The 24,121-nt window shown below is 38.5% G+C and overlaps 1 protein-coding gene across 1 annotated transcript; it reads left to right on the top strand.

The window, feature by feature from the left end:
- Nucleotides 1-3,901: 3,901 nt before the first annotated feature.
- Nucleotides 3,902-22,056, top strand: CAT (catalase). Its single transcript, XM_035327669.1, has 13 exons — nt 3,902-4,081; nt 8,266-8,437; nt 9,368-9,478; nt 10,953-11,083; nt 11,931-12,035; nt 12,910-13,035; nt 14,518-14,709; nt 15,717-15,869; nt 17,173-17,311; nt 19,487-19,617; nt 20,247-20,354; nt 20,937-21,023; nt 21,460-22,056. The coding sequence occupies exons 1-13, from the start codon at nt 4,016-4,018 to the stop codon at nt 21,523-21,525; spliced, it is 1,587 nt and encodes a 528-aa protein (XP_035183560.1). The 5' UTR covers nt 3,902-4,015; the 3' UTR covers nt 21,526-22,056.
- Nucleotides 22,057-24,121: the final 2,065 nt, after the last annotated feature.

Raw genomic sequence — 24,121 nt, 5'->3', positions numbered from 1 at the left:
ACTGTAAGTGAACAGTTAGTTCACTCCTCTTTCACTGCTCTTTCCATGCCCTGGTTCTTACCTCAGTTATGACCAAAAAAGGCTTGGTGGAAAACTTATTTGTAGGTGTTCCCAAGGTACTGTAAATATCCCTAGGCTGTCTATTTAGAACAGGGACCATTATTATTTCAAGTATCAAAAATAGTTTAACACTTCACAATTGGAGTATAAATAATAAAATCAAATAGTCTAAATAGACTCTAAAGAGTCTAAAATAGTTTACCTCACAATTGGAGTATATGCACTACATGAATTTGTTTCATGATTGAAAATACATTCAGAATATCAACTATATTTTTATTATGTAAACCTAAAACACAGTCTTTTTTTATTTTTTTCTGACCTTGTTCTTTATGGCACAGGTAAAGAACATACCCAGGCCTTGTCTCTAGATAGATGGTTTGGGTACTCTGAAAGATATAAGTTTGAATATCATTAGTAGAAGGAGGGAGAACTTAAGTCTCCCAATCCTGTGGTAAGCATTTTAGACACTAATCTGCTTCATTAAAAATGAGCATTAAAAAGAGCTTGTGCTGCTCTTTTCTAGTCCTTTAGAATAAAAGTCAGAGTGCTCTCTATGCTCTGTGTTGAAGTTAAATGCTCTGGCTATGTAGAAGGGTACTCCAAGTACATCTACTCAACACATGTTGTAGAGAACTTGGGAACATTTGTGAATCTGCCTTAATCATAAACTGGAGGTACACACCAAGACAGCCATCCAAGATGGCTGATATTTGTAGAATGAAAGCTTCAGGTGCTTATGTAACTTAATTAGCAAATCAGCAGATACTACTGACCTTTTACTCAACTAACTCTAGATCATTCCCTTTGGTATAAAGGACTGAACTAGGACTGAAATTTATGTACGGTACAATTGCGTGTGTGCACCTGTGTGAAATGGAGCTTGTAGTTTGTGTTTAAACTCACTTTAAATACAGAAAACATATAAATGCTAAGTATTATGACTTCTAATCTCACAAAATCTTAATTAAGGGTGAAGTGTGGTTTGGATTATGCCTCAGAAAGACACGCAGCAACAGAGAACCAGTCTCCCCGGGTAAATAGAGATGATTAATTTGAAATTGTTTGAAGTTTGTTTACTTAATGCATCTATAACAGGAGGCTTACTCAGGCAAATAAAATGCCTCAGGAATCAAATATCAAAATAGATGGTGGTAGTGGTTGGGGAAACCAAGTAACATATCCACAGCAAGGTACCAGTGGAATTTAAACCAATGTTCACTGCTTTACTGAAAAGGCAGAAGACTATTTTTTGTAAGATGAAATGAGAGAAAAAAAGTTGTGCTTTTTTCACACTTAAGTTAGTCTTAGATGTGGCTTTTCATATCAAATGGAGTTGTTCAGTTTTAATAAAGCTAAGGTGTTTTAATAAAGTTTTAATAAAGTTAACTCTTCTTGTTCTTTATACATATATATGTATAGACATGTACATATGTTACTCTAGCATTACAGTTAAAAAAAGAAGGGTTATGGGGAATGAAAGAAAAGTACTTTCTCTAAGTTACTCTTATTTTGAACTAGGTTTGTATCAAAAAACTTTATCTACACGGATTTGTTGACAGGCGGTGTTAAACTTTAAAGGAAAAGTAAACTGAAGATTTTCATGAACGTTCACATTTCCCTCATTTTGCTGGTTAAGCAAACTCATATATCAACTGCTTGATTTTAACACATAATATCAAGCCTTTATGAAAAGACCTTTTTTAATATACATGTAATTTTAAAAACATAAGAACTGTATGGAAAAACACCATTTAAGTCTGAATGAGTACCTGAAATGGTCATTAAATGTTCTCAGAAATGTCTAATGCTGAGGCCTACAAACTGACTTGCTGAATGGGACCTACCACATTGAAAATAAATTTTGCTATAAGACCTTGTTAGGAAGCTTGGATACTTTTTTGTTGTAGTTAAACTTTAGCTGATATAGGAGATGTACTTGCTCTGTACCAAGACTTCTTAAATCTTTGAAGATTTACTCCTGGTTTAGCTTTACTAAAGATCTTCTGAATTAGTGGAAGTCTGATACAGAGTTCATCAGTAGCTGGACGGAAGATGCAGTAGTTTGATGTATATTTATTATAAAAATAGTAAAAACATAGGTGATATTTCTTGCTCTTCTTTATCATGCTGAGTATTGTGTCCAAGAAGAAAAGATGGCAAGATTCAGAGATGGAAACAAACCAAACCAAACCAAACCAAAAAACAACAAACAAACAACAATAACAACAACAAAAACATCCCAAGTGAGGCTGAAGAAGGAAACAGGGAGTTTGCTGAGCTTACCACTGAGAAAATGGAATACCATTAGTGATATTCCCTATGTACTTACATATAACTGCAGATGCTGCAGAATGGTCTGATTGAAATAATGAACTAGATTATTCTTACGTATCTTTTAAGAGACAAAAATACAGAAATAATCTTGCAAATAAGCATTTTCCTCATTTCATTTCTTTCTGACAGGCTGTGGGTAAACAAAGCAGCTCTGCTTCATTGTTGCAATATGTATTCTGAAAAGAGCTGTACTGGCATTCTTATCAAGAATGGTGGGGGAGAAGAAACAACAACCAAAACACTCAAATCTTGCTGACTTGGTTGCTTTTATAAACCAGTACTCCTGCAACCCCAATTGTGTAATTTCTGTTTGTTTAGACAACTCTTCTATCTACTATGATTACCCTCAGTCATTGCCATTAGAGAAGGGCTAATAAGAGGAAAGGAACATACAAATTTTAGGATTCTAGAGTGCCTAAATAGTGTCTTCCACTTGTTCAGGTCTAGAAGCCCCATCCAGAACTATGCACCACAAAAAGCAAGACCACAGAACAATTGCTGGACTGTGATCTTCACCCATTGTCTGAGTGCCCAATGACATGTAATATAGTAGTTGAAGACAGATTATTCCTCTTGCTGGAAGGTTTTACCTCACAAATAGGAAAAATAACCCCCTGCTAACCACTTTTACCCTCTGTAGTTCATCCACATGGCACGAAGCCAGGGCCCTGTGCTATTAATGTTGTAGTAGAAGGGACACAAGTGCATGCTGTGGTTTAGAAAGCTCAGCACGCAAGGCCTGTAGGAGCAGAACTGCAAGTGCCTGAGAGGAGGGCTGTATTTACCTCATTTGTAAATATAACCCGGGGTGTTTTCTTGTTTGTAACAGCGGTGAAAGTGTTTTTTTTAGGTTACAACTTGAGGCCTCCGAAGAAATACTGTTTACAATCGGGGACACGTGAGTTATGAGTAATGTTAACTATCACCTACACCTCCTTTGAAGTGCAGATACAAGAATGAACATTTAACTCTGCACCTGGGCACTTGGATTGTGCAACTGAAGCCTTTCTCCTGCTGAAATCCTTGCCTCACAAACTCCCCGAGCGCGCTGTCTTTCTGTGCCCTCATCCTGTTACTTTCTACACTGCTGAATAACTTCTGCCCAGCCAGCAGCTTTGGAAAGCTCTGGCATCTCAAAAACGCCTGACAGAAATCAAGCTTACACGCCCCTATACAACTAATTACACGCAATAGAGCCTGACTAACGAGTGAGCCCGTAGCAACCGCCGGCCTCCCCTCACAGCACCAACGGTCACCGCCTCGCGCCCCACGACCCGCCCGCCCCCTCTGGGTGGGGGGGGGGGGCGGGGGTCCCGCTTCTCTGACTGACACCCCTGTGAGCCACTCAGAGCTGGCGCTGCCTCCCGGGCGCGGGGCTATTGGTCGGGGCGGCGAGGGTGGGTGGGCGCAGCGGTCGGGGGGAGGCGTAGGCGCGGTGGCTGCCGCTACTCGCAGGCGCTGCGGGGCGCGGTGCGGCGGGAGCTGTTGCGCGGGGTCATCTCGCTGCTGCCGCTGCCTCCTGCCTGGGAGCGAGCCCGGCCCCGCCCCACCGCCCGCCCGCCATTCCCTGCCGCCCGGCCGCCCGCTCGGTCGCTCGGGGGGCTCCGCAGCTCGCAAGATGGCTGACGGCCGCGACGTCGCCGCGGAGCAGCTGAAGCAGTGGCAGAGCCAGCGGGGCTCGCAGGTGCGCGGCGGTAACGGTCGCGGGGAGCCCTGAGGGGAGAGGGGGAGCCCTGGGGGGGGGCTCCCGCAGCCTTGAGCTGGGGGAATGCTGTGAGGGGTAATGGCAGGGGGGTTGTTTACGGGTAGGACCGGGCAAGAGGTAGGTGCAAAACGTAGGAATGTGTAATGGGCAGCAGAGCCCTCCTGCCCATGCCCACCGAAATACTCGGGTAAACGTGTAAGCGCTGCGATGTCTGGTCTCATGCCCCTTCAGCAGGTCGCCGTGTCAGTTTCCACTACGTATGTTGACAGGAACACGTATGGGGCACTGAATACTGCCTGTGCTGCTCATACAGACCAGCCATCTCATAAAACACAATGGGCTGCTGCACTTCAGAGTTTACTGAAGGGTTACTTCTTAAGAGAACAGTTCCTCCTGTTTGTAGTCGAATTTATTTTCTAGTTTTCACCAAAAAAGTAAAGTACGAAGACTATTCCAGTAGTGAATTGTGGCTCTGACATATTCTGCCGTATTTCATAGTATCTTATTGTACACTGGATAATATTATTCATATAGATGTCAGCTTTTCTGTAGTGAAACAATATTTAAATATAGGCCAAGGTTAATTTGGAGACGGGGAGGTAGCACAGAGCCTGTGTTGCATAAGGAGTCATGAGACCTTCGGATAGAAAGTAGGGAAGGCTTATTAGAATTTTAAAGTGACTTGTATAAGGCACAAAGTATCAGTAATGCCTGGAAGTATGCACTTTGATGTATGGTGTTTACAACAGCTGTGACTAAAATTCTCCTGGCTTCGATTCCTGTGACAATGGCTTTGAATCTGCATGTTCATCTCTTAAGGTTCTGACTGTATGCAGTTCCCAACCATATGAAAATTCAGGTATCAAACTCAGGTCCAGATGTAGTCTGAGAGTTCTCCTTGGAACTAATGTGTTTCCTTCTCCTTCCTCACATGGACAGACTTGTTTTGTGTGCCCTGCATGCCATTATCCTGAAACTAAGGGGAATATATCATATTGGTTGAAAAAGTGTTAGTACTTCTCATGCCAATGTTAGAAAGAACATCTTAGAAGGTTTTCCTATACAAGAGACTTCACAGCTACAAAACTCTTCACAAAAATGTTTTTGATGTGCTTTGTTTCAGAGAGATGTATTTTAGCTATTATTTCTAGTAGTCTTATATGCTAATGTTGTGGAAGAAATAGGTTTTTGGGCAACAGTATAGCTTGTTCATTTGAAAAGGGCTGTATTTACCAGCCTTCGTACTTTGCTGCATATATGGCTTTTAACTAACGTGCAGAGTTTTTTCCTTCAGGTAATTAATTATGCTGAAGGTATTATAAAACCATATGTAAGTCAAAAACTCCTTTTTAAGATGAAGGATACATAGTAGGTTTTTCCTGCTGTCTGTCCCTTACCAAGGGACCAAGGCTTTCAAGGGCTTTGCTGAGCAGCAGGTCGTGGGACTAGGTGTATGTGTTATAGTCCTACCACCATATAGTTAAATCTACTGGGCTTCTCAGAATTTGTAAACAATTCCAGATGAGCAGGGTAGCTCACTGTGACTTCTCTGTGCCTCAGTGGACTGGGTGGAGCTAGGTAGCCGCTCCACAAGGACATAAATATCAGTGACTTTAGAACGTCACTGTGGACTGCAGGGGGGTATCTTAGGAGCTGTGTCATGTTAGGAAAATGTGCCAGAATCTGGTCACCAAGTTTGCTTCTCTTTGAATTGTAGTGGACAGAATTTATAAATCGTGTGTTAGCTGTGCACAGGGTTCTTACGTTGCAGTGCCACAGGCTGCTGTGGAGTGAGGATGCAGCGGAAGTCTCTGCATGTGTAGAACATGTAGGAAGGATGAAATGTCCATGAATGGCAGTACAAGAAATGTGGAGAGGAAGATACAGTAGATTAGGATGCCATCGGTGGGATTTTTTTTTTTTTTACATTACAGAGAGCTTGCTTGTCTTAAATGAGTATGACAGTCATCAATACCAAAAAATTGATGAATATTGTTTTTGAGAAATGTGAAACTTTTAATCAGCAAAAGTAATGAAAAACAAAAAAAAAAGTGCAGGATTTTTTTAAGTGTTTACATAAGCAAAATTTTCTTGACCAAAAAGTTTAAAAATTGAGTTTTAAATGTGAGTATAAAATCCTCCTATTTCATGACATTTTTTAGTCTCATCTGTGGACATGTGTGTATCAGAATACTATTCTGAGATGTTAAACCTTTAGCATAACTAAGGATGAGAGAACTCTCAGTGCCATCTGCCCTGGTGACTGCTCAAAGTGAGCAGTGAAATCATTTTCTTCGGCCCATTTAGAACAGAGCCTAATATAAGGTAGGAAGAACAGAAGCAGGGGAAAGAATACTGAGAACAGCTTCCACTTTACTTCTGTTGACGAACTATAGATAGTACTTTCACTGAAGTAAAAGCAACTTGAGAGTAAATACAGTTTAAGTGGCAACTTTGTTGTAAGTTTCTGAACATCTGTAATGTTCCTGTTTGTAACTGGGTACATTCTCTAAAGTTTGTGTGAACTTCAATGTAGGTTAGCATTTCAAATATCCTGAAGTAGTCTAGGAGTTGAATATATGCTTATAGCTAATGAATTAGTGAACGAAGAATAAAGAACCTAGTTATTTTGTGATTTCAAGTCAGTTAGCACATGCTGCATATTAGTAAGAACATGTTGGAAATGCAGTTATCCTGTCAAATGTCTTTTATGTGGTTATTCATGTGCCAGTGTTAAACAAAGGCAAACGACTCCTCCTGTGTGCTTCTCCTCACCCAGAGCTGTGGGTGTAGATGTGAGTAATTGTTCTTCCCCTGTCTCTGAGTTGTCTCTTGGAAAGTATCTGGAGGCTAGTTGGGTGCAGCATACTCTTCCATGAGTTACAGGTTAGAATTTTGCCTGTTCAGTGATAGGATTAAAACACTGGAGGAAAAATGTGGATTGTCAGGATTAAAGCTGGAACCCCATGAAGTCATTGATAGTAGTAAATGCCTCACCAAGGGTTACTTTTGTTCATCCCTTTTCATTAATGAAACTGTAAAAGGGAGGGGATGAGTGAGTTTGTCCTGGTGCATTTCCCATGGTTCAGTTACGTGGATGCTTCTGGCAGAAAAGGGTGGGACAGTACTGGTATCCTACATGGATATATGCCAGTTTAGTGCAATGTACAAATGTGGATTTAGTGTTAAATAGCCATAGTCTGACTCAAATATCTGAGCTCAAACTGTTGCAAGCTCTTTGCTTATTATTTTCTTGCCAACTTGAATTCTGTTCAATATCCTTGACCACCACTACCCCTGCTCCTAAGAGTAAATAGATGTGCCCCAGGGAAAAAAATGTCTGCCACCATCGGGTATTTGGAGCTGATGTACTTTTGCTTGCTATGTTTTATGCAGTACTTAGCAAAACCTGTCACCTTAAAATCTGTCACCTTAGAGGAGAGTATGAATGTAGACGTGATGTAGATAGATTCTTTTCTGCTGGATTTTTTTAAAGGAAGTGGGAGTACACTAGTTAAATAACGCTACAGAATTCTAGCAGTTGTTTCCTGAAGTTGACTTGGAGTGTCTGTCATCTTTGGGTACAGGGTCACTCCTGCTGCACTTCTAAGTAGCCTACAAGAATGGTTAACTTAGAGGTGGTATGGAAGGGAGGGGGAAACAACGAATATGGGCTATTTCAGGCAATTTCTTTTAAAAACAGTTCTGCTTTCCTGTCCTTTTGACAGATATTTACTTACAGTAGGGCTTCTGATAATTCTCTTCCTTCAATGGTTTGAGTCTGGAGTGATTCCCTGGGTGTTCCTGCTTATGTCATTATCATGGCTCTTTCAGACTAATGATGGTAGTAATGTGTGCCTTCTAGTCATTGCCGTGACTTCATGTTTTTCTTGAAGCAAGGTAAAGACTTAGTAAATAAGACTTCTGAACCATTGAAAACATTCCATGGTTACATATGGCGTTAACTGCTGTTCTTAAGTAGCCTCAGACATAGGACTGTGCTTATGCAGCTGCACCTCTGATTTCTGTAACAAGTTCCAGAATTTTATACTATTTTCTTATGTACTTTCACATGTGTGATACAGCTGTTGAACAGGTAAGCGTGTTTTGTGGCTTAGAGGGTTTTCAGTTTCTGGTGTTGATACTGACTTTTTCACTTTCAGAGGCCAGATGTCTTGACCACTGGTGCTGGGAACCCAATTGGGGATAAGCTTAATCTTATGACAGTAGGGCCCCGTGGTCCTCTTCTGGTTCAAGATGTTGTTTTCACTGATGAGATGGCTCATTTTGACAGAGAGAGGATTCCTGAAAGAGTTGTCCATGCAAAAGGAGCAGGTATGTTTCATTAGTACTTATTTGTGTTTTTCTTCATGCAGCACTAGGCCTTAAAAATCTTTGAGATAACCAATTGTTATAGATGCATTGCATTACAATATAATTTTAATATAGTTATACTAATAACAGTGAGAACAGGAAGTAAAGCTTAGTTTAGAACTGCCTGTAGTATCTTTGATGCAAAGGTAGATGGATCAAGTATGTGAAACTTAAAGTGACTTTTAAAATTTTTTTATAATTCAGTTTTAATAAGCTGTTAATATGCTATGGATTCTAACAAAATTCTTGATTAAAAAATTTAATCTTTATGCCAAGGGTCAAAGCCAAAGCACTGAAACCACTTTAAAAAGTCTAGAAGTGTAATTATAGCCCCGAGGTTTTCTTAATACTACGCTACTTCCTGCTCTGTCTGTTCCTTCATAGTTGTGGAACTGGCATCTCTGTTTTGTTACATATAGCTTATAAAATATGGGACTGAATCTTGTTGTAATGTGAGTGTATACAGAAAAATTCCTCTGTGGGAGTAAGAATAACTGAGTTGCTTCATCTGGTTTAAAGACTGACCAACAGTGCTGCAACACGTGCCAGGATTGGCGAAATACATGTCTTACTCAGAGATAAATGTGTAAACTCTTGGCAGAAAAGAACTCAGAGTTACTGTATTATTTTGTAGAGTAGAAGTAAGGCCTGTATTGCTGCCAGGAACTGCTAACAACATGTTCAGGATAGGGAGGGGGAAATGCTGTGCAAGTAGCATGTTGTGTGAGATATAAACTTTTTTTTGGGTGATTCAGTGTATAGATTGAAACTGGTGTATTTCAATGATTTCTTTTGGTTTTATTATGGTCAAACATGCAGCACTGAATAATGTGCTCTGTGAGTGGCAGGAAAGTATCTTGATAATCTGATATTTCTAAATACTTTTTTCAGGTGCTTTTGGCTATTTTGAAGTGACTCATGATATTACGAAGTACTGTAAGGCGAAAGTGTTTGAACACATTGGAAAAAGAACACCAATTGCTATACGGTTCTCAACTGTTGGTAAGGCTCTAAAGTTATTGTGCATCTTCTTACATGGGTACTAATAGTTAACACTGATATTGATATGTTTGCATTACAGAGCACTTAAATTGTACTTCAGGTATTTTGAAATGTTATGGCACCTAATTCCTCTTCTGTCAATTTCATTTAATTTTTAAGACCTTAAGCAACGATAAGCAGGGTCTGTGCCTTGTGGCAAGAACCCATTGTAGGTACTTCTGTTGGTACTTTCTCCTTTAGACTGTGGAACAAAGAAATGGTAGTCTGCTATGTTTGATTCTGATGGAAAGCTTACTTTGTTTCTGGATGGATCATAAAAAAAAAACCTGCGTACTGCAGTTTTACACTTGAAATTTGAAGACTTGAAATATCTTATGCTGTATTAATGACCTTGAGATGAATGGTGTGGAAAATCAGCTCTAGGCAAATAATTAATCTTCTCTAAACAAACTCTTATTTCTTTTTCTAAAGAGCTGAATGAATGAATTGACAATCTTAAATGATATTAGGTACAACGTGCATTGTAAGAAATACCTTATACCTGATAGAAAAATGACCTTTAAAAAGGTATGTTACTATATTATTATAAAGTTATGTCTTAAAAAATTCCAATGAGGATTTAGTTCTGGAAATAGCCTTGGAGAAAAGGGAAGGGGAGGAAAATGACAAGGCTCAAGTAGATGCAGTTTTTACTGTTTTTGCTAGCCTTTTACTGTCACCAAAATTCAGGTGTTTGTGGAATGTCCTCTGGGGGTTGGGGGCAAAAAGCATGCAGTTGAGCTTGATGAGCAGACTGTGCTGAAGTGGCATGTAGCATTGTTTCCTTTCCTTTCCCTGCTATGCTTAAACGTTTCTTCCTAGTTATTTTGTAGTAAACAATGATTTTCCAAGAGAGATTAAGTGTCTTAATTATTTCATCATGCTGGCTAGCATTAACTGTTTCTGAATACATCTAGAATGCTTTTGATCAGGTATTGTGGTGGATACTTTTGCTGTGGTGTAGATCTACCACTGAAAGGATTGTTCTGGGTAAAGCAGGGGGGTAATTAGAAGCATCGCAACTCTTCTGTAAGTTGCATACGCTACTTAGATTGTGAAAGCTCTCATTTGGAAGGTAGCAATAGGATTCAGTGCACATAAACTAATATGCTTTTTGCCAATTTAGCCTTATCTGATATCTGTTAGTGATGATGCAAATTCTACTGTTTATTGGTTTGAGTGGATGTACTTGTTTGCTTTAACTATGGCCTGAATGCTTGGGTGGATGGATGTCTGTTTACACATTGGAAACTTCAGGCACTGCCTCAAGTATTATTGCAAATATAACAAATTCCCTGTTAAAGAAGAGACTTTAAAAGAATGCTTGGTTTTGACTTTTTTTAGGATCTTATGGCATATTCTAAAGTTCCATAGTTTTATGCTTAGAATTTGTTTTGTACTGTAACACTTCTATATGTTCTTCTGTTTCTTCAAGCTGGAGAATCTGGGTCAGCTGATACAGTTCGTGACCCTCGAGGCTTTGCAATGAAATTCTATACAGAAGAGGGTAACTGGGATCTTGTGGGAAACAATACTCCTATCTTCTTTATTCGGGATGCAATGTTGGTAAGTAAGCACCAAAGACAATTGTACTTCATGAAAGAGTCCAAAAGTTTGTTCACATCTTATTCTTGCTTCACTGAGAAGCAAAATTTCATGTTTTGACATACTTACTCTATCCACTGGATATTCCAATGGTTTTTGATTTGATAAGGTGGTATTTAAAAAAAAAAAAAGAAAAACTTTAACGAAGTAAGTAATCAAGCATTAGCTTTTATTACTTTGATACCATACATGCTTAGTTGTTTACTATTGCATGTCACTGCATAATAGCCATCAGGTAAATAATTGTGATTTAAACCTTGAGGTCATTTCAGTTTCACTGGTGTTAGAAATAGCTATTTTACTCTGTAGATGTCTTTTAAATTTAAAGGCTATTTGAAGGAAAGTTGAAAAGCTGCTTATAAATTCTTCTGTATTAAATGTGATTATTAGTCTAAGTTTAACTGTACTTTGTATCTGTAAGAAGGGATTTTCATGAGAGTAGAGTTGTTCTGTATGACTTAGGTTGATATTTTACAATATGATACTTTATATCTCTATTCATTTTGGAGTTAAATATCCAATAGTTTATATGAAATCTGAGTGCTTGACTTATTTGATTGGGGAGAAGTTGAAAGCATTGTCTGGCTTTAAGCATCCTGTGCATCATAGCTGTAAATATTTTACTTTTAGAGTCAGATCAGTTAGGGTAATTGGAAAAACTTTCTCATCTTTCGGTGTCTTGTTCCTTTCATAGATAAAATGTATTAGAAAAAGTCTTGTTCAGTACCAGCGATTGCTTAGCAAATCCTGTATAACTTGGAAAATGAAGTTAAACTTTTTTTTCCTTCCCTTCCTCCTGACAAATTAGTTTCCATCCTTCATCCATAGCCAAAAGAGGAACCCTCAGACTCATTTGAAGGATGCAGATATGGTGTGGGACTTCTGGAGTCTTCGCCCCGAGTCTTTGCATCAGGTAAGGTTCTCTTGAATATCATGTTATGGCAACGTATGTTTTTAACTGAAACTGCTTTATCTGGATCCAACGTAATCTTTTAAGAACACTAAAGGTCAAAGGCCTACTATGGCTTTTAATGCTCTTGGCATATTTTTCTAGTTTTGCCTTTTCTTTTATAGACTATGAAATAAGCAGGATTTTTGTTTTCATAATCATACTTTACATAGAGGTGAAGGGGAAGTTAGTAGGTGTTCTTAGTATTAAGGTAGTGAGAATACTAACTAACAGCAAACTGCATATTAATATTAATGTATAGAGAAGAATGTTGTACAAAAAAGGCAAATACAAAATGTGTCCTTTCCCAAAGGAAAATGGGTTCATATGGCAGCCTTTCAGTTACTAGTGTTTGGGAAGTGGTATCACAAGCATTGTTTGTGGTAATAAGCCTAAAGGAAGCTGCATACCTATAGCTTTGCATGGTTGTATGTTTATTGCTTGAGAAATTTGAGAAATTAGTTACTCAGGATGTCGTATTTCAGATACATACCTATTTTTTAAACCTGGTGAAAACTGTGTATTTAAATTATTCATGCTTATCTGCCCTGTGCTTATAGGGAGAAAGATAACATTAATACACAACATTAACCTGATGATAACGAGTATTTCATGTGGTCGTACTTCGTCACACAAGTGCAGTTCACATCCTTGTATGTGGAAAGCCTAAGCAGTCTTAGTTTATTAAGTCTTAAAAACTTAAGCTATAACATCCTAGAGGATTTTATCATGTTAAGATGACTTCTAGTGATGCAGATGAATGTAAGTGACCGTTGTTTCAAATGGTTCTTTATTTGAACTGGTGAATAAGCAAATATTGTTGGGTTCTTCTCTTTAGGTGTCTTTCTTGTTTAGTGACCGTGGTATTCCTGATGGATATCGTCATATGAATGGATATGGATCACATACTTTTAAACTGATTAATGCTAGTGGGAAAGCAGTTTACTGCAAATTTCATGTGAAGGTATGTTCTTGTCCAGTTATCTGCTGAGAAGATACATCATATTGACTTAAACCTGAAGATTGTCTGAATGTTCTGTATTTATTTTTTAGTTTAATTCAGAAAACATTTGTTCATGCATAGACTGAATGTAAATGGTGTATGTTTTTCATCAGTTGCATACATCTAACAAATGAAGGATGTTCCTGTTTAGAAGTGTTTTAATGTGTGTGATCCATTCATGGCTACAGAGTAGTTCAGATTCAACAGCTGTTTCTTCAGGTAAAAGTTCTCTGTCTAGCTCTGATTATTGTTCCTGTTAGTCTTCTGTATATGAGTTACACTGATACAGTACTTCCAAGGTATATGTGAGTCAAGCAATATAATCTTCACTTCCTAAGAGCTCTGTGGCTGAAGCTTACAGAACTTTCATGACTTTGTCAGAAAGTACTTGGTAGGATATCTTGCTTGGGAAAAACTTCCCATCAGTTTTAAAGACAATGCAGCTTCTTACTTCTGTTAGATGTTAGTAGAGGCTGGATATGCCTTTGGAACACCTTTAGAGTGAAACTTGAGAAACCATTATGTTAAACCAAGGATTGCATAGCAGCTTTTAGCTTTTGAGGTGTCAGAAGCATAAAAATGAGACTTCAGTGCTAAAGTGTCAGAAATTAAGGGGAAGGAGAAAGAAGTTTAAAAGAATTACAGTTCAGCATCAGTTCAGCATAGGATGTTCAGCATTGAAGGCTGGCACTCTTATCAGTTTGTGTTGGTATGTGGTCTGTAAGAAGAGATGGGGTGATAAGATAGTAAAGGAATGCTCTTCCTGTAAGGGGAAACATCTTTATTTGATGTGCTATATCGTGTTTTTGTTCTGTGGTATAGCATTACATTTATTTCATAGAATCAGAATGATTCGGGTTGAAAGGAACCTTAAAGATCACCTATTCGCCCCCCCCCCCCCAGCCCCGCCACAGACAGGGACACCTTCCCCTAGACCAGGTTGTTCAAAGCCCCATCCAACCTGGCCTTAAACATGTCCAACTTATCTGGGCAACCTGTTCCAGTGCTGTATCACCTTTCATAGTAAAGATTTTTTTTAATTTAAACTAAATCTACCCTCTTCTAGTTTACCTCCGCAGCTTTCTTGTAGGCTCTCTTTTAAGTACTGAGAGGCCACTATATGATCTCCCTGCAGCCTTCTCTTTTCTAGGCTGAACAACCCCAAATCTGTCCTCGTAACAGAGGTGCTCCAGCCTCTTGATCATCTTTGTGGCCCTCATCTGGACTTGTTCTAATTTCCATTTTATCATAGAACTAATCTTTATTTGGAAGGCAACTGTTGAATGTACTATATACTACTGAATGTACTCAGAACTTAAATTACTGGAGATTAGGAGATGGACAAATCATGCTCTTAGATCTTGAGTCTTGTTAAAAACACGTTCTTATGTTTTGTGTAATTTCTGCATTTATAACTGGTTCTACTTCTTTCATTGCTTTTAGACTGACCAGGGCATAAAAAATCTATCTGTTGAGGAAGCAGGAAGGCTGGCTTCTACTGATCCTGATTATGGAATACGTGATCTTTACAATGCCATAGCCCATGGCAACTACCCATCCTGGTCTTTCTACATTCAAGTTATGACATTTGAAGAAGCAGAGAAGTTTCCATTTAATCCTTTTGATTTAACTAAGGTATACTTGCTACAACTGTAAATATTCTATTTCAGCTTGTTTAAGAGGTCATGAGATCAAAATTTAGGAAATGCCAGAAACAAGCTTATCTATCAACAAATAAAACAGGTTCCACAGAGTAGCACTGTTTAAGGTCCATTTCCTATCACTACAGTCGTTCTGTCCCTTTTATTCCTATCGCTTCTGTTTTTTTTAAGCATGCTGTTTATTACATGGTCAGGATGAGTCAGAAATTCCAGAGATGAAATCATATACCTGTAAAACATATTGGAGTGTGGGATGGGGGGGGAATATGTCCAGTTACTGGAATTTTGAGTGCTCTTCCCTTGGGTATTTAATCCAGAAAGCTGGAAATAAGATCCAATTCCCGTGGTATAGTGTAAAATCTGATGTTCTTCCTTGGTGAAATATGGTTAGGGCTTGATTCAGGCTTGTAAATTACAACTGTACTGCATTTCAAAAGTCTGATCTCAGATCATAGTCACACCCTGAGCTGGCTAGTTTTGAATGTTGTTGATCATGTAGTTTCTGATGTTGGTCTCATCTTCTGTCAGATTTCTATTTGCTGTTCCAAAGAATGGCATGTTGAAAGACTAACAGACTTTTTTTCCTCTAGTATTGCTCCCCAGAAATGGCTAAATAATTTTGACCTTGAAAGTTTAGGCCAAGAGGAGAAAGAAATGGCTAGTTAAGCTGGTTATATTTTGTAGTAGCCGAAAACAATCATGCTACCAGTTCCACCTACAATATTGCATTCCTAGGCATCTCTTCAAGTGCCTGTGGGTATTTTATTTAAGTAGTCAAGTGCTGAGATTATGCTGTGATGAAATAAGTTGCATGAATACTCTGAATTGCAAAAGACTTGGACGTTCCTCAATGTTTGTTAGCAAAATAGAAATGACTTCAGTAATGTATTCTCTCAGTTGAGACTATTAGGTAGCTCTTGCCTGTTTTATTACTTAAGCTACATAATACAATTATTTTAATGCACATGTTTTATGTCTTAGATCTGGCCACATGGTGACTACCCTCTCATTCCTGTGGGAAAGCTTGTCTTGAACAGGAATCCTGTCAATTACTTTGCAGAGGTAGAACAGATGGCATATGATCCTAACAACATGCCACCTGGTATTGAACCTAGCCCTGATAAGATGCTGCAGGTAAACTATGGTCAATGTATGCTCTTCAGGCAAAATCTCATTTTCTTGTTTATGAAAGTATTGCTATCACTGTTTTGTAGAATCATAGAATGGTTTGGGTTGGAAGGGACCTTAAAAACCATCTCATTACAGTCCCTTGCCATGGGCAGGGACACCTTCCACTAGACCAGGTTGCTCAAAGTCCCATCCAGTCTGGCCTTAAATGCTTCCAGGGATGGGATATCCGCACCTTCTCTGGGCAACCTCTTCCAGTGCCTCATCACCCTCCTAGTGAAAGAATTTCTTCCTTTAATCTGAATCTACCCTATTTTACTTTAAAGCCATTATCGCTTGTCCTCTTTCTGCATACCCTTGTAAAAATTTCCTCTCCAGCTTTCTTATAGGCCCCCTTTAGGTACTGGAAGGCTGCTATAAGGTCTCCCTGCAGCCTTCACTTTTCCAGGCTGAACAACCCCAACTCCCTCAGGCTGTCTTCCCAGGAGAGGTGCTCCAGCACTCTTCCAGTTTTGTGGCCCTCCTCTGGACTTACTCCAATGGGTCCATGACTTCCTTGTGTTGAGGGCCTACGGGCTGGGGTTTCATGAGAGTAGAGTGGAAGGGGAGAACTTACCTCCCTCAAACTGCTGGCCATTCTTCTTTTGATGCAGCCGAGGATATGACTGGCTTTCTGGGCTGCAAGCACACATTGAGAAGTCCAGTGTGAGCCAGCATCAATCAACACCCCCTAAGTCCTTCTCCTTAGGGCTGCTCTTAATTCATTCATGGCCCAGCCTGTATTTGTTCTTGAGATTGCCCTGATTCAGGTGCACAACCTTGCACTTGGTCTTGTTGAACTTCAGGATGCTTACACGAGCCTGCCTATCAAGCCTGTCTCAGGTCCCTCTGGATGGCATCCCTTCCCTCCAGCGTGTTGACTGCATCACACAACTTGGCATGGCGTCATTGGCAAATCTGCTGAGGGTGCATTCAATCCCACTGTCTGTGCTGCTGGCAAAGATGTTAAACCGCACTGGTCCCAATATCAATCCCTGAGAAATGCCACTTGTCACTGGTTTCCACTTGAACATTGAGCTGTTGACCGCAACTGTTTGTGACGTTCCTTATCTACTGAGTGGTCCATCTGTTAAATCCGTGTCTCTCCCATTTATAGACAAGGATGTTATGCAGGGCAGCGTCAAATGTTTTGCGCAAGCCCACACTGTCATGAGCAAGGACACTTTCCACTAGACCATATTTCAGATGTAATATATTTTTAAGTCTAAGGTTGAAAGAGTTCTATTAATGTTTGTTATGCATTTTTAAGGGTCGTCTTTTTGCGTATGCTGATACACATAGACATCGTCTGGGACCTAACTATCTACAAATTCCTGTGAATTGCCCCTTCAGAGCTCGTGTGGCCAATTATCAGAGGGATGGACCAATGTGTGTGACCGACAACCAAGGTATTAATGAAAATCCTTTTAAATATAATACGCACATATGGTTTCTTCTGTTCATAGGGGATTTAAGATATTTGCTAAATAGATATGAATAGCCAAAAATTAATTTTCACATGTTGAGAAATGTTAAATAAGCATATCTATGTAGATTATAGAGTGCCTTCTCTATGCCTTCTTAATGTTTCAAAAGGATGTGAATGTTCATTCTTATTTCTGCCTTGTATCAAATAATTGATAATTCCTAACTGGGCTTTCAATTTGATGTATATAACTGTCACTTGTGACAAATGCTTGTTTGCAGTTTGTGTGTATATATACATACATGTATACACACACCAATTACGTAAATATATAATGGCTCTATCTCTTGCGTTACTTCAGAAAGCAGAGTTTGGATATTTGTGTTGAGTAAGTTCTACGTGGAAAAACTCCTGTAAGAATGCAATTTTACTTAATTTTAAATGAAGTGAAGCTTAAGATGTGTTTTGAAAACTTACAGATAGGTCATCATCAGGGCACTTGCAGAATATCCCAAATCAAATGAATTCAGTTATGTCCCTAGCATTTAAGTATGTCCAGGAACATACTCATTAAAAGGGATTTATTTCAGAAGTTCTAAAATCTTAATTAAAACTAAGAAATATGCCTGACAACTGTTTTCACAGAGCTTAATTGCCTATTTGGTTTTACCTATAGGCAAAAATCTGTTCTAACAAATACAAGAGACTAAATATTTTAAAAAGGCAAATAGAGACTCATTAAAGAGTTGAACTGCTTTGCTTTCTGACTTCCAAGAAACTAAAAGCCGGAGTAAAAATGTCAAGACTAGAATTTTAACTTTACTTCTATGATGATATGTTCTGTCACTGTTTGTCCAAGAGTGACTGATTTATACCTAAGTGTAAGCAAGTACGCTATGCCTCATGCTGCAAACATGTATTCCTCCAGGCTATGGGTTCTAACACCTCTTGAAGGAGGAGGCGGAAATACTTTAAAAACAGGAAATTGAAAATGACTACTCCGGTCCAAGAGCAGATTTAAAAAAAAAAAAATAAGAAGCCTTGTAAGTTCATTTTGTTTAAAATGAAGACCCTTACATAGTTCAATTCAACGCTATTTCAAATAAGCAGATGGAAGTATATTTTTATGGTGCCTTTGGACTAAAACTTGAATGACCTCCTGTACTGGGTCTGGCTGGGATGTTAACTTTCCCTGCAGCAGCCCATACAGTGCTGCACTCTGCACTTGTAGCTAGAACAGCAGTGGTATCACACCGGTGTTGTGTCTGCTGCTGAGCAGTGCTGGCACAGCATCAGGACTCTCTCTGACCCTCCTAGGGGGTGGGCAAAAAGTGAGAGAGAAACATCAGCAGGGCAGCTGACCTAAGCCAACCAAAGGGATATTCCATACCATATGATGTCACACTCAGCAATAAAAGGTGGAAAAAGGAAGAAGAGGGGAGGGGTGGGCTCTCATTGCGAAAACGTCTGTCCTCCTCCCGAACACCGGCTACGTGCGTTGAGGCCCTGCTTCAAGGTCGTGGTCAAGCGTCGCTCATTTGTGGGAAGTAGAGAGTAATTTCTTTCCTCTGCACTTCCACATAGCCTTTACTTGTTTTGTTTTGATTTTCCCTTCCCCCCCCCCCCTTCCCCTTTCCTTTTTTTCCCTTTAGTTGAATTGTTTAATAATAACATTTCCTTAATAATAATTTTTTTTCTCTTTAATTAAATCATCCTTATCTCAACCCGTGAGTTGTTCTTTCCTTTACTTCTTCCCCTCCTCATCTGAGGAGGGGGAGTGAGAGAGCGGTTGTGGTGTTCAGCTGCCTAGCACAATAAAACCACCACGCCTCCCCAGTTTCATTAAAATTCTGAGAAGTGGTGCTTTGAAAATGGCCAGACCTCCTTATTTCTGAAACAAAGCCTGTTTCTTTACCCAAAGACTTATGTCAGTTCTGTTTGTAATAAGTGCTTTTTTAAGCACTGGCTGAAGACAGTTGATCTTGAGCTAGATGTTGACCAAAAAATAAAGCTGACAACTGTTTTTAATAAGGTGAATTGTAATTGATTTTTAGGTTCTTTTAGGCAAAGCACACTTTGTCTTCTAAATTAACTTGAGACCTTGCATCTAATTTCTGTTTCTTCCCCCCTTCAATCCCTGTGTGTGTTCACTTCTCAGGCGGTGCCCCAAACTATTACCCAAACAGTTTTACTGGTCCAGAAGATCAACCTGTTGTGAAAGAAAGCCGCATGTGTGTTTCAGGAGATGTGCAGCGTTTCAATAGTGCAAATGAAGATAATGTGTCTCAGGTATGATGTATGAGGCTTTTACGCTGCTTATTACAGAAGATGAGTGTATGGGCTGTTTAAAGAATATTAGCAAGGAGCATTCAATCATGAATCTCTTTGAAGCATTTGGTCTAACCTGAAGTTCAGATACCGTAGAAGTTTGAAAGATCTCTGTATAGTTTAATAATGCTGAATAACTGAACTTTTGCTGACAGGACAGTTAATGAACTCTTACAGACCTCTGCCATCTACATTTGAGCGTTGATATTTAGAGGTAGTGACATTCAGTCTTCCCGCAACTGGTGTATGTGGATACTAAACTAGAATATGCATGTAATGTCATGATCATCAATTCCTGAATTGGAGCCCAACAGCACACTTGTTTTCACTGATTAGATAATCAGTAATTTCAAGCTTGAAATGGGTTGTTAGCAGGTTTGCTTGGAGGAAAAAAAAAAAAAAATCTTGTAAGTTGGCTGCCTTTGGAGTTGTATTTAAGTGTTGCCTGACTAGTAAGTGAAAGCTATTTTTTCAGCAATAATGAATTCTAAGTCCAAGTGCTATGGACAGCTGCTCACAGAATGCCTTACTTCTTACTGTTGGAGTTTCAAAATAAAACTTTTTACTTAAAAACTGTTTCTATTTATAAGGTGAGGGATTTCTATATCAAAGTGCTGAAGGAGGATGAACGTCAAAGGCTGTGTAAAAATATTGCCGATCATCTTAAAGACGCTCAACTCTTCATTCAGAAGAGAGCTGTAAGTGGCCTAGCTATTTTTGTGTCTTTGCTCTTTATTCCAGGCTTCCGTGCAATGTATCAACTTTTCATCAAAGTCTCAATACGGTTATGGAGAATATCAAGACTTCTTTTAGTTTTTCTTATGCAGGAGTTATAAATACAGAACACTTAAATGTGTGCATAGTTACAGGAATAAATGCAGAACATGTTAATGATTTTTTGCTGATGAAATAGTAAGATTGCTGAACATCAGGGATGTTTACCTTAGTACTTCAAAAATCAAATGACTGCCAGTGTAATGTTTCTTCTATAGAGAAGGAAGAGAATGTGAGTGTCAGGGAGGAACTGGAATTTTCCTGGATTTAAACAAAATTCCACTGGGAAAGACCTCTTTATTTGGCATTATAGAAACAGTGAGTCATTGTCCTCATTGGTCCTTTCTGGCTGGTCAGGTTCAAACATTTTTGGGAAAAGTTTTGGAAAAGTTTTCTTCCTTCTATTGCTTATATGTACTGGTTATAGGCCATGGCCTATGAAAAATATTGAAGAATGTCTCATGGAGAGAAATCAAGTTCTTGTTTCTTGTTTCCTTCCTGTTAAGGTGAAAAACTTCACTGATGTTCACCCTGACTATGGTGCCCGTATTCAGTCATTGCTGGACAAATACAATGCTGAAACTGGGAAAAAGGTATGTTAATGACTTGTGTGGTTGAATTTTGAGGGGTTGGATTTTTCGTTTCATTCATAAATCCACCAAAGTGAGAGATCAGTCTTGATCTATATTTGATTTAAATGGGAGAAATTAATGCATGTGGTATCTAAAAATGTGGAAGCATTGCTCTTAACTACATTAAACATAGATTAACTAGTGATGTAAGATGATCTTCTTTTAGTTGTTTCTTAAAGGTACTGGAAGATAACTCTAAATGCAATGCAGGCTGTTCAGGTTGATCCTTAGACGAAATTGTCTATTCTTTGGACTCTTAAATAAAATTGACTCGCCTAGATTCTGTGCTCACTGCATAGAATAACAAAATTGTTGCTATAAGTATGCAATTCTTTCTGAAGTTCCTGTGATTACTTTCTGTGGAACTTGTTCTGAATATATCTCTTATCATTTTTAGGATGTAATTAAGACATACACACAAGCCACTTCACGTGTATCTGCCAAAGAAAGATCCAACTTGTAAAGTGTGCTACAGAGATTTACCCTATGAATCTTGTATCCACGTAACTGCAGGACAACTTGTTGAAGATGTTAATGAATGTAGCAGACTTCTGCACAAATACAGCAGTGTTCTACAGGCTTGATTTATTAAGCTTTCAAGTGCCTGTATCCATACTGAAAACAGTAAGTTTCACTAGCTAACAATCCTAGTGCCTTTCAACACTAGTGCTTTACTGCTTGCTAACAATATACAGTGTCTTCAAGGAAACTGATTAAAAAGTCTTTCTAGAAGGAAACAAGTTTAATCAAAGTTTCTTTTTAATTTTATAACTACTTTGGCTAAATCGCACAACGGAACTTGTCTAATGATACTGTGATTATCCTTGTGGATGAACTGTTCACATTAAAAAGCTGATACTGCTTAGTATTGCTAATAGTTACCTGTAGGTATTTGTAGACACTTCCTTTGAGTTTAACTTTTGCCTTCCAGAAGGAAAGTACATATGCAGTAATTTTACTAAAACTGGTTCTTTCTCATTCAGTATAACAAAAATGAAGCTGAATAGGAAGTTAATATTAACTGAAGTTAATCTCAATATACGTAACTTTTTTATTCCTAATAATACTTTAAGATAATAAATCCATGAATATTAGTGATGGGTCAGAGATCATCATCTCCCTTAGAAAAATATCTGCCCCAAGTGATCTAATTGTATACATTTTACAACAAAACTAATTATATCTTCCAAGTCCTTGGGATGGTGGGGATGTGGAAGTGTCCTTTCTAGTTTACAAGAAGCTAAATAGAAAAAGACTAATTTCCAAAGTGTCTGGGAAAATGAACCTTGAAATACATGGGCATCTTCATTTTGGCCAAATTCCTGCTCAGATACCTTTAAAAACTCTTCCCAATAGCTTCTGAAATTGTTACTGCTATAATCTGATGTTGCTATTTGTCAAGCCCCAGTGCTGGTTTCCAGAGTTAAACATAAATTGAGATTTTATTTTTTGTATGAATGTGCATGTATCTATGGATAGATATAGGTATAAAACCTGATTTCAGATGTATCAAAATTCTGTCTACTGCTTATAAATAATTGGCACAAAAAAAATTGGCAACCTTTGAACTATAAAGTAATCACTCCTTAGATCCAAAGGTGTTTCTTTAGCTTAGTGATATTTTTTGCCTATGATCTTGGAGTATAATCTTTAATAATGTCTTATGAACCAGAGCAAAATTAACGTTTATATTAGAACTTAGAGTTCAGAGTGCAGTTAAATGATAATTATGGAGTTTCTGGTCTTATCTCACTTGAATATGTATGGTGTTAGCCTAAGCTCTGTCCGCATCTGAATGCTTTACCATATGTGCATAAAAGAAAGCCAAGGCTTAAGCTATTGTTTTATAAGGGTTGAAATCCCACTGAGTTTTTTTCTCAAATAATTATTTGGAATGTGTTTCCCAGTTATGGGATAACTAATGTTCAAGTTAACTGTTGCAGTTTAGAACAAAAATCCGTCCTACCCATTACATGCTGAAGTCATTCCTAACAGTCCAAGGAATGTTTCTGAACTGTGCTCAGTATGATCAGGCAATCTGCCATGCATCTAAAATCCTGGCAAGTTTTAATAACTACTTTGCCTGTTACTTCTTCCTCTTCCTTTGCCAAAGAGGAAGATCAGTGCACATGTGTAACTGGTCCAGATTCTAGTTATACAGCATTACTTCCTTTTCCTTGTCTGCTAATATTGCTTCACTAGCATTCAGATTGGAAGAAGCATGATGCTACAAAGGATTTCAGAGCCCAGCTAATAGATCTTAAGCAAGTATACCAACTTCAATTCATAGAACCAATATTTGATTCTTTTGAGGGGATCTATCTTGAGTTGTATTTTGAATAGGTATACTTCCTGATTGGACTTTCAAGTATGGGTTGGCATTATGAGAACTGATGGCAGATTTTTATTAAAAAGTTGTTAGTGCTTTCACTAAGTAGAAACATAGCTGCTAGAATGCTATCTACTGATCTATTGTGAAAAATCATCTGTGATGCAGTAAAATAAAATCTCAGTTCATTTTACCCTATTTGCATGATCAGGCTGGTGGGAGCTGGAAGAACTATGTGAATTGGTGGGAGTATTTCTCTGGCAGATGGAATTCTAATGAGTCTTGGAAAAGAGTAAGCAAGAATTAATCTTTAATTTTGGTGGTCTCTGCTGAATGGATAATATTGTATTTCTCTTATTCTGAAATAAAACAATTTAAACAACTCTGGGCTAAATATTTTTTGTGAGCATATCTTTATTTTAATTTAGCAAGTTCATGCCTTCATTTGTGTGGTTTCTTTTTGCGGAAGTTGAAGTTCTGGGGAACTGGTGTTTATTTCAGAACACAAGCTATTTGGACTTTACAGACCCTGACTGCATACAAAGGCCTTAATCTGAAGGCTGACACTGGGAATTAATGGGGGAAGAGAGGGAGTGGCAGTGACTTAATTTCTTCTGTTCAGCTTTAGCATGGCAAAACTCATGTTCCGAACTTTGTTTAAAACTTGCTAAGTCTTCAGAAGAGTGCTGCTCAAATCTCTGATACAGCAGTGCCTGGGACCATGTACCAT

Source organism: Oxyura jamaicensis, chromosome 5 (assembly GCF_011077185.1).
Source record: "Oxyura jamaicensis isolate SHBP4307 breed ruddy duck chromosome 5, BPBGC_Ojam_1.0, whole genome shotgun sequence".
NCBI lineage: Eukaryota > Metazoa > Chordata > Aves > Anseriformes > Anatidae > Oxyura > Oxyura jamaicensis.
This window is presented reverse-complemented; position numbering and strand designations above follow the sequence as displayed.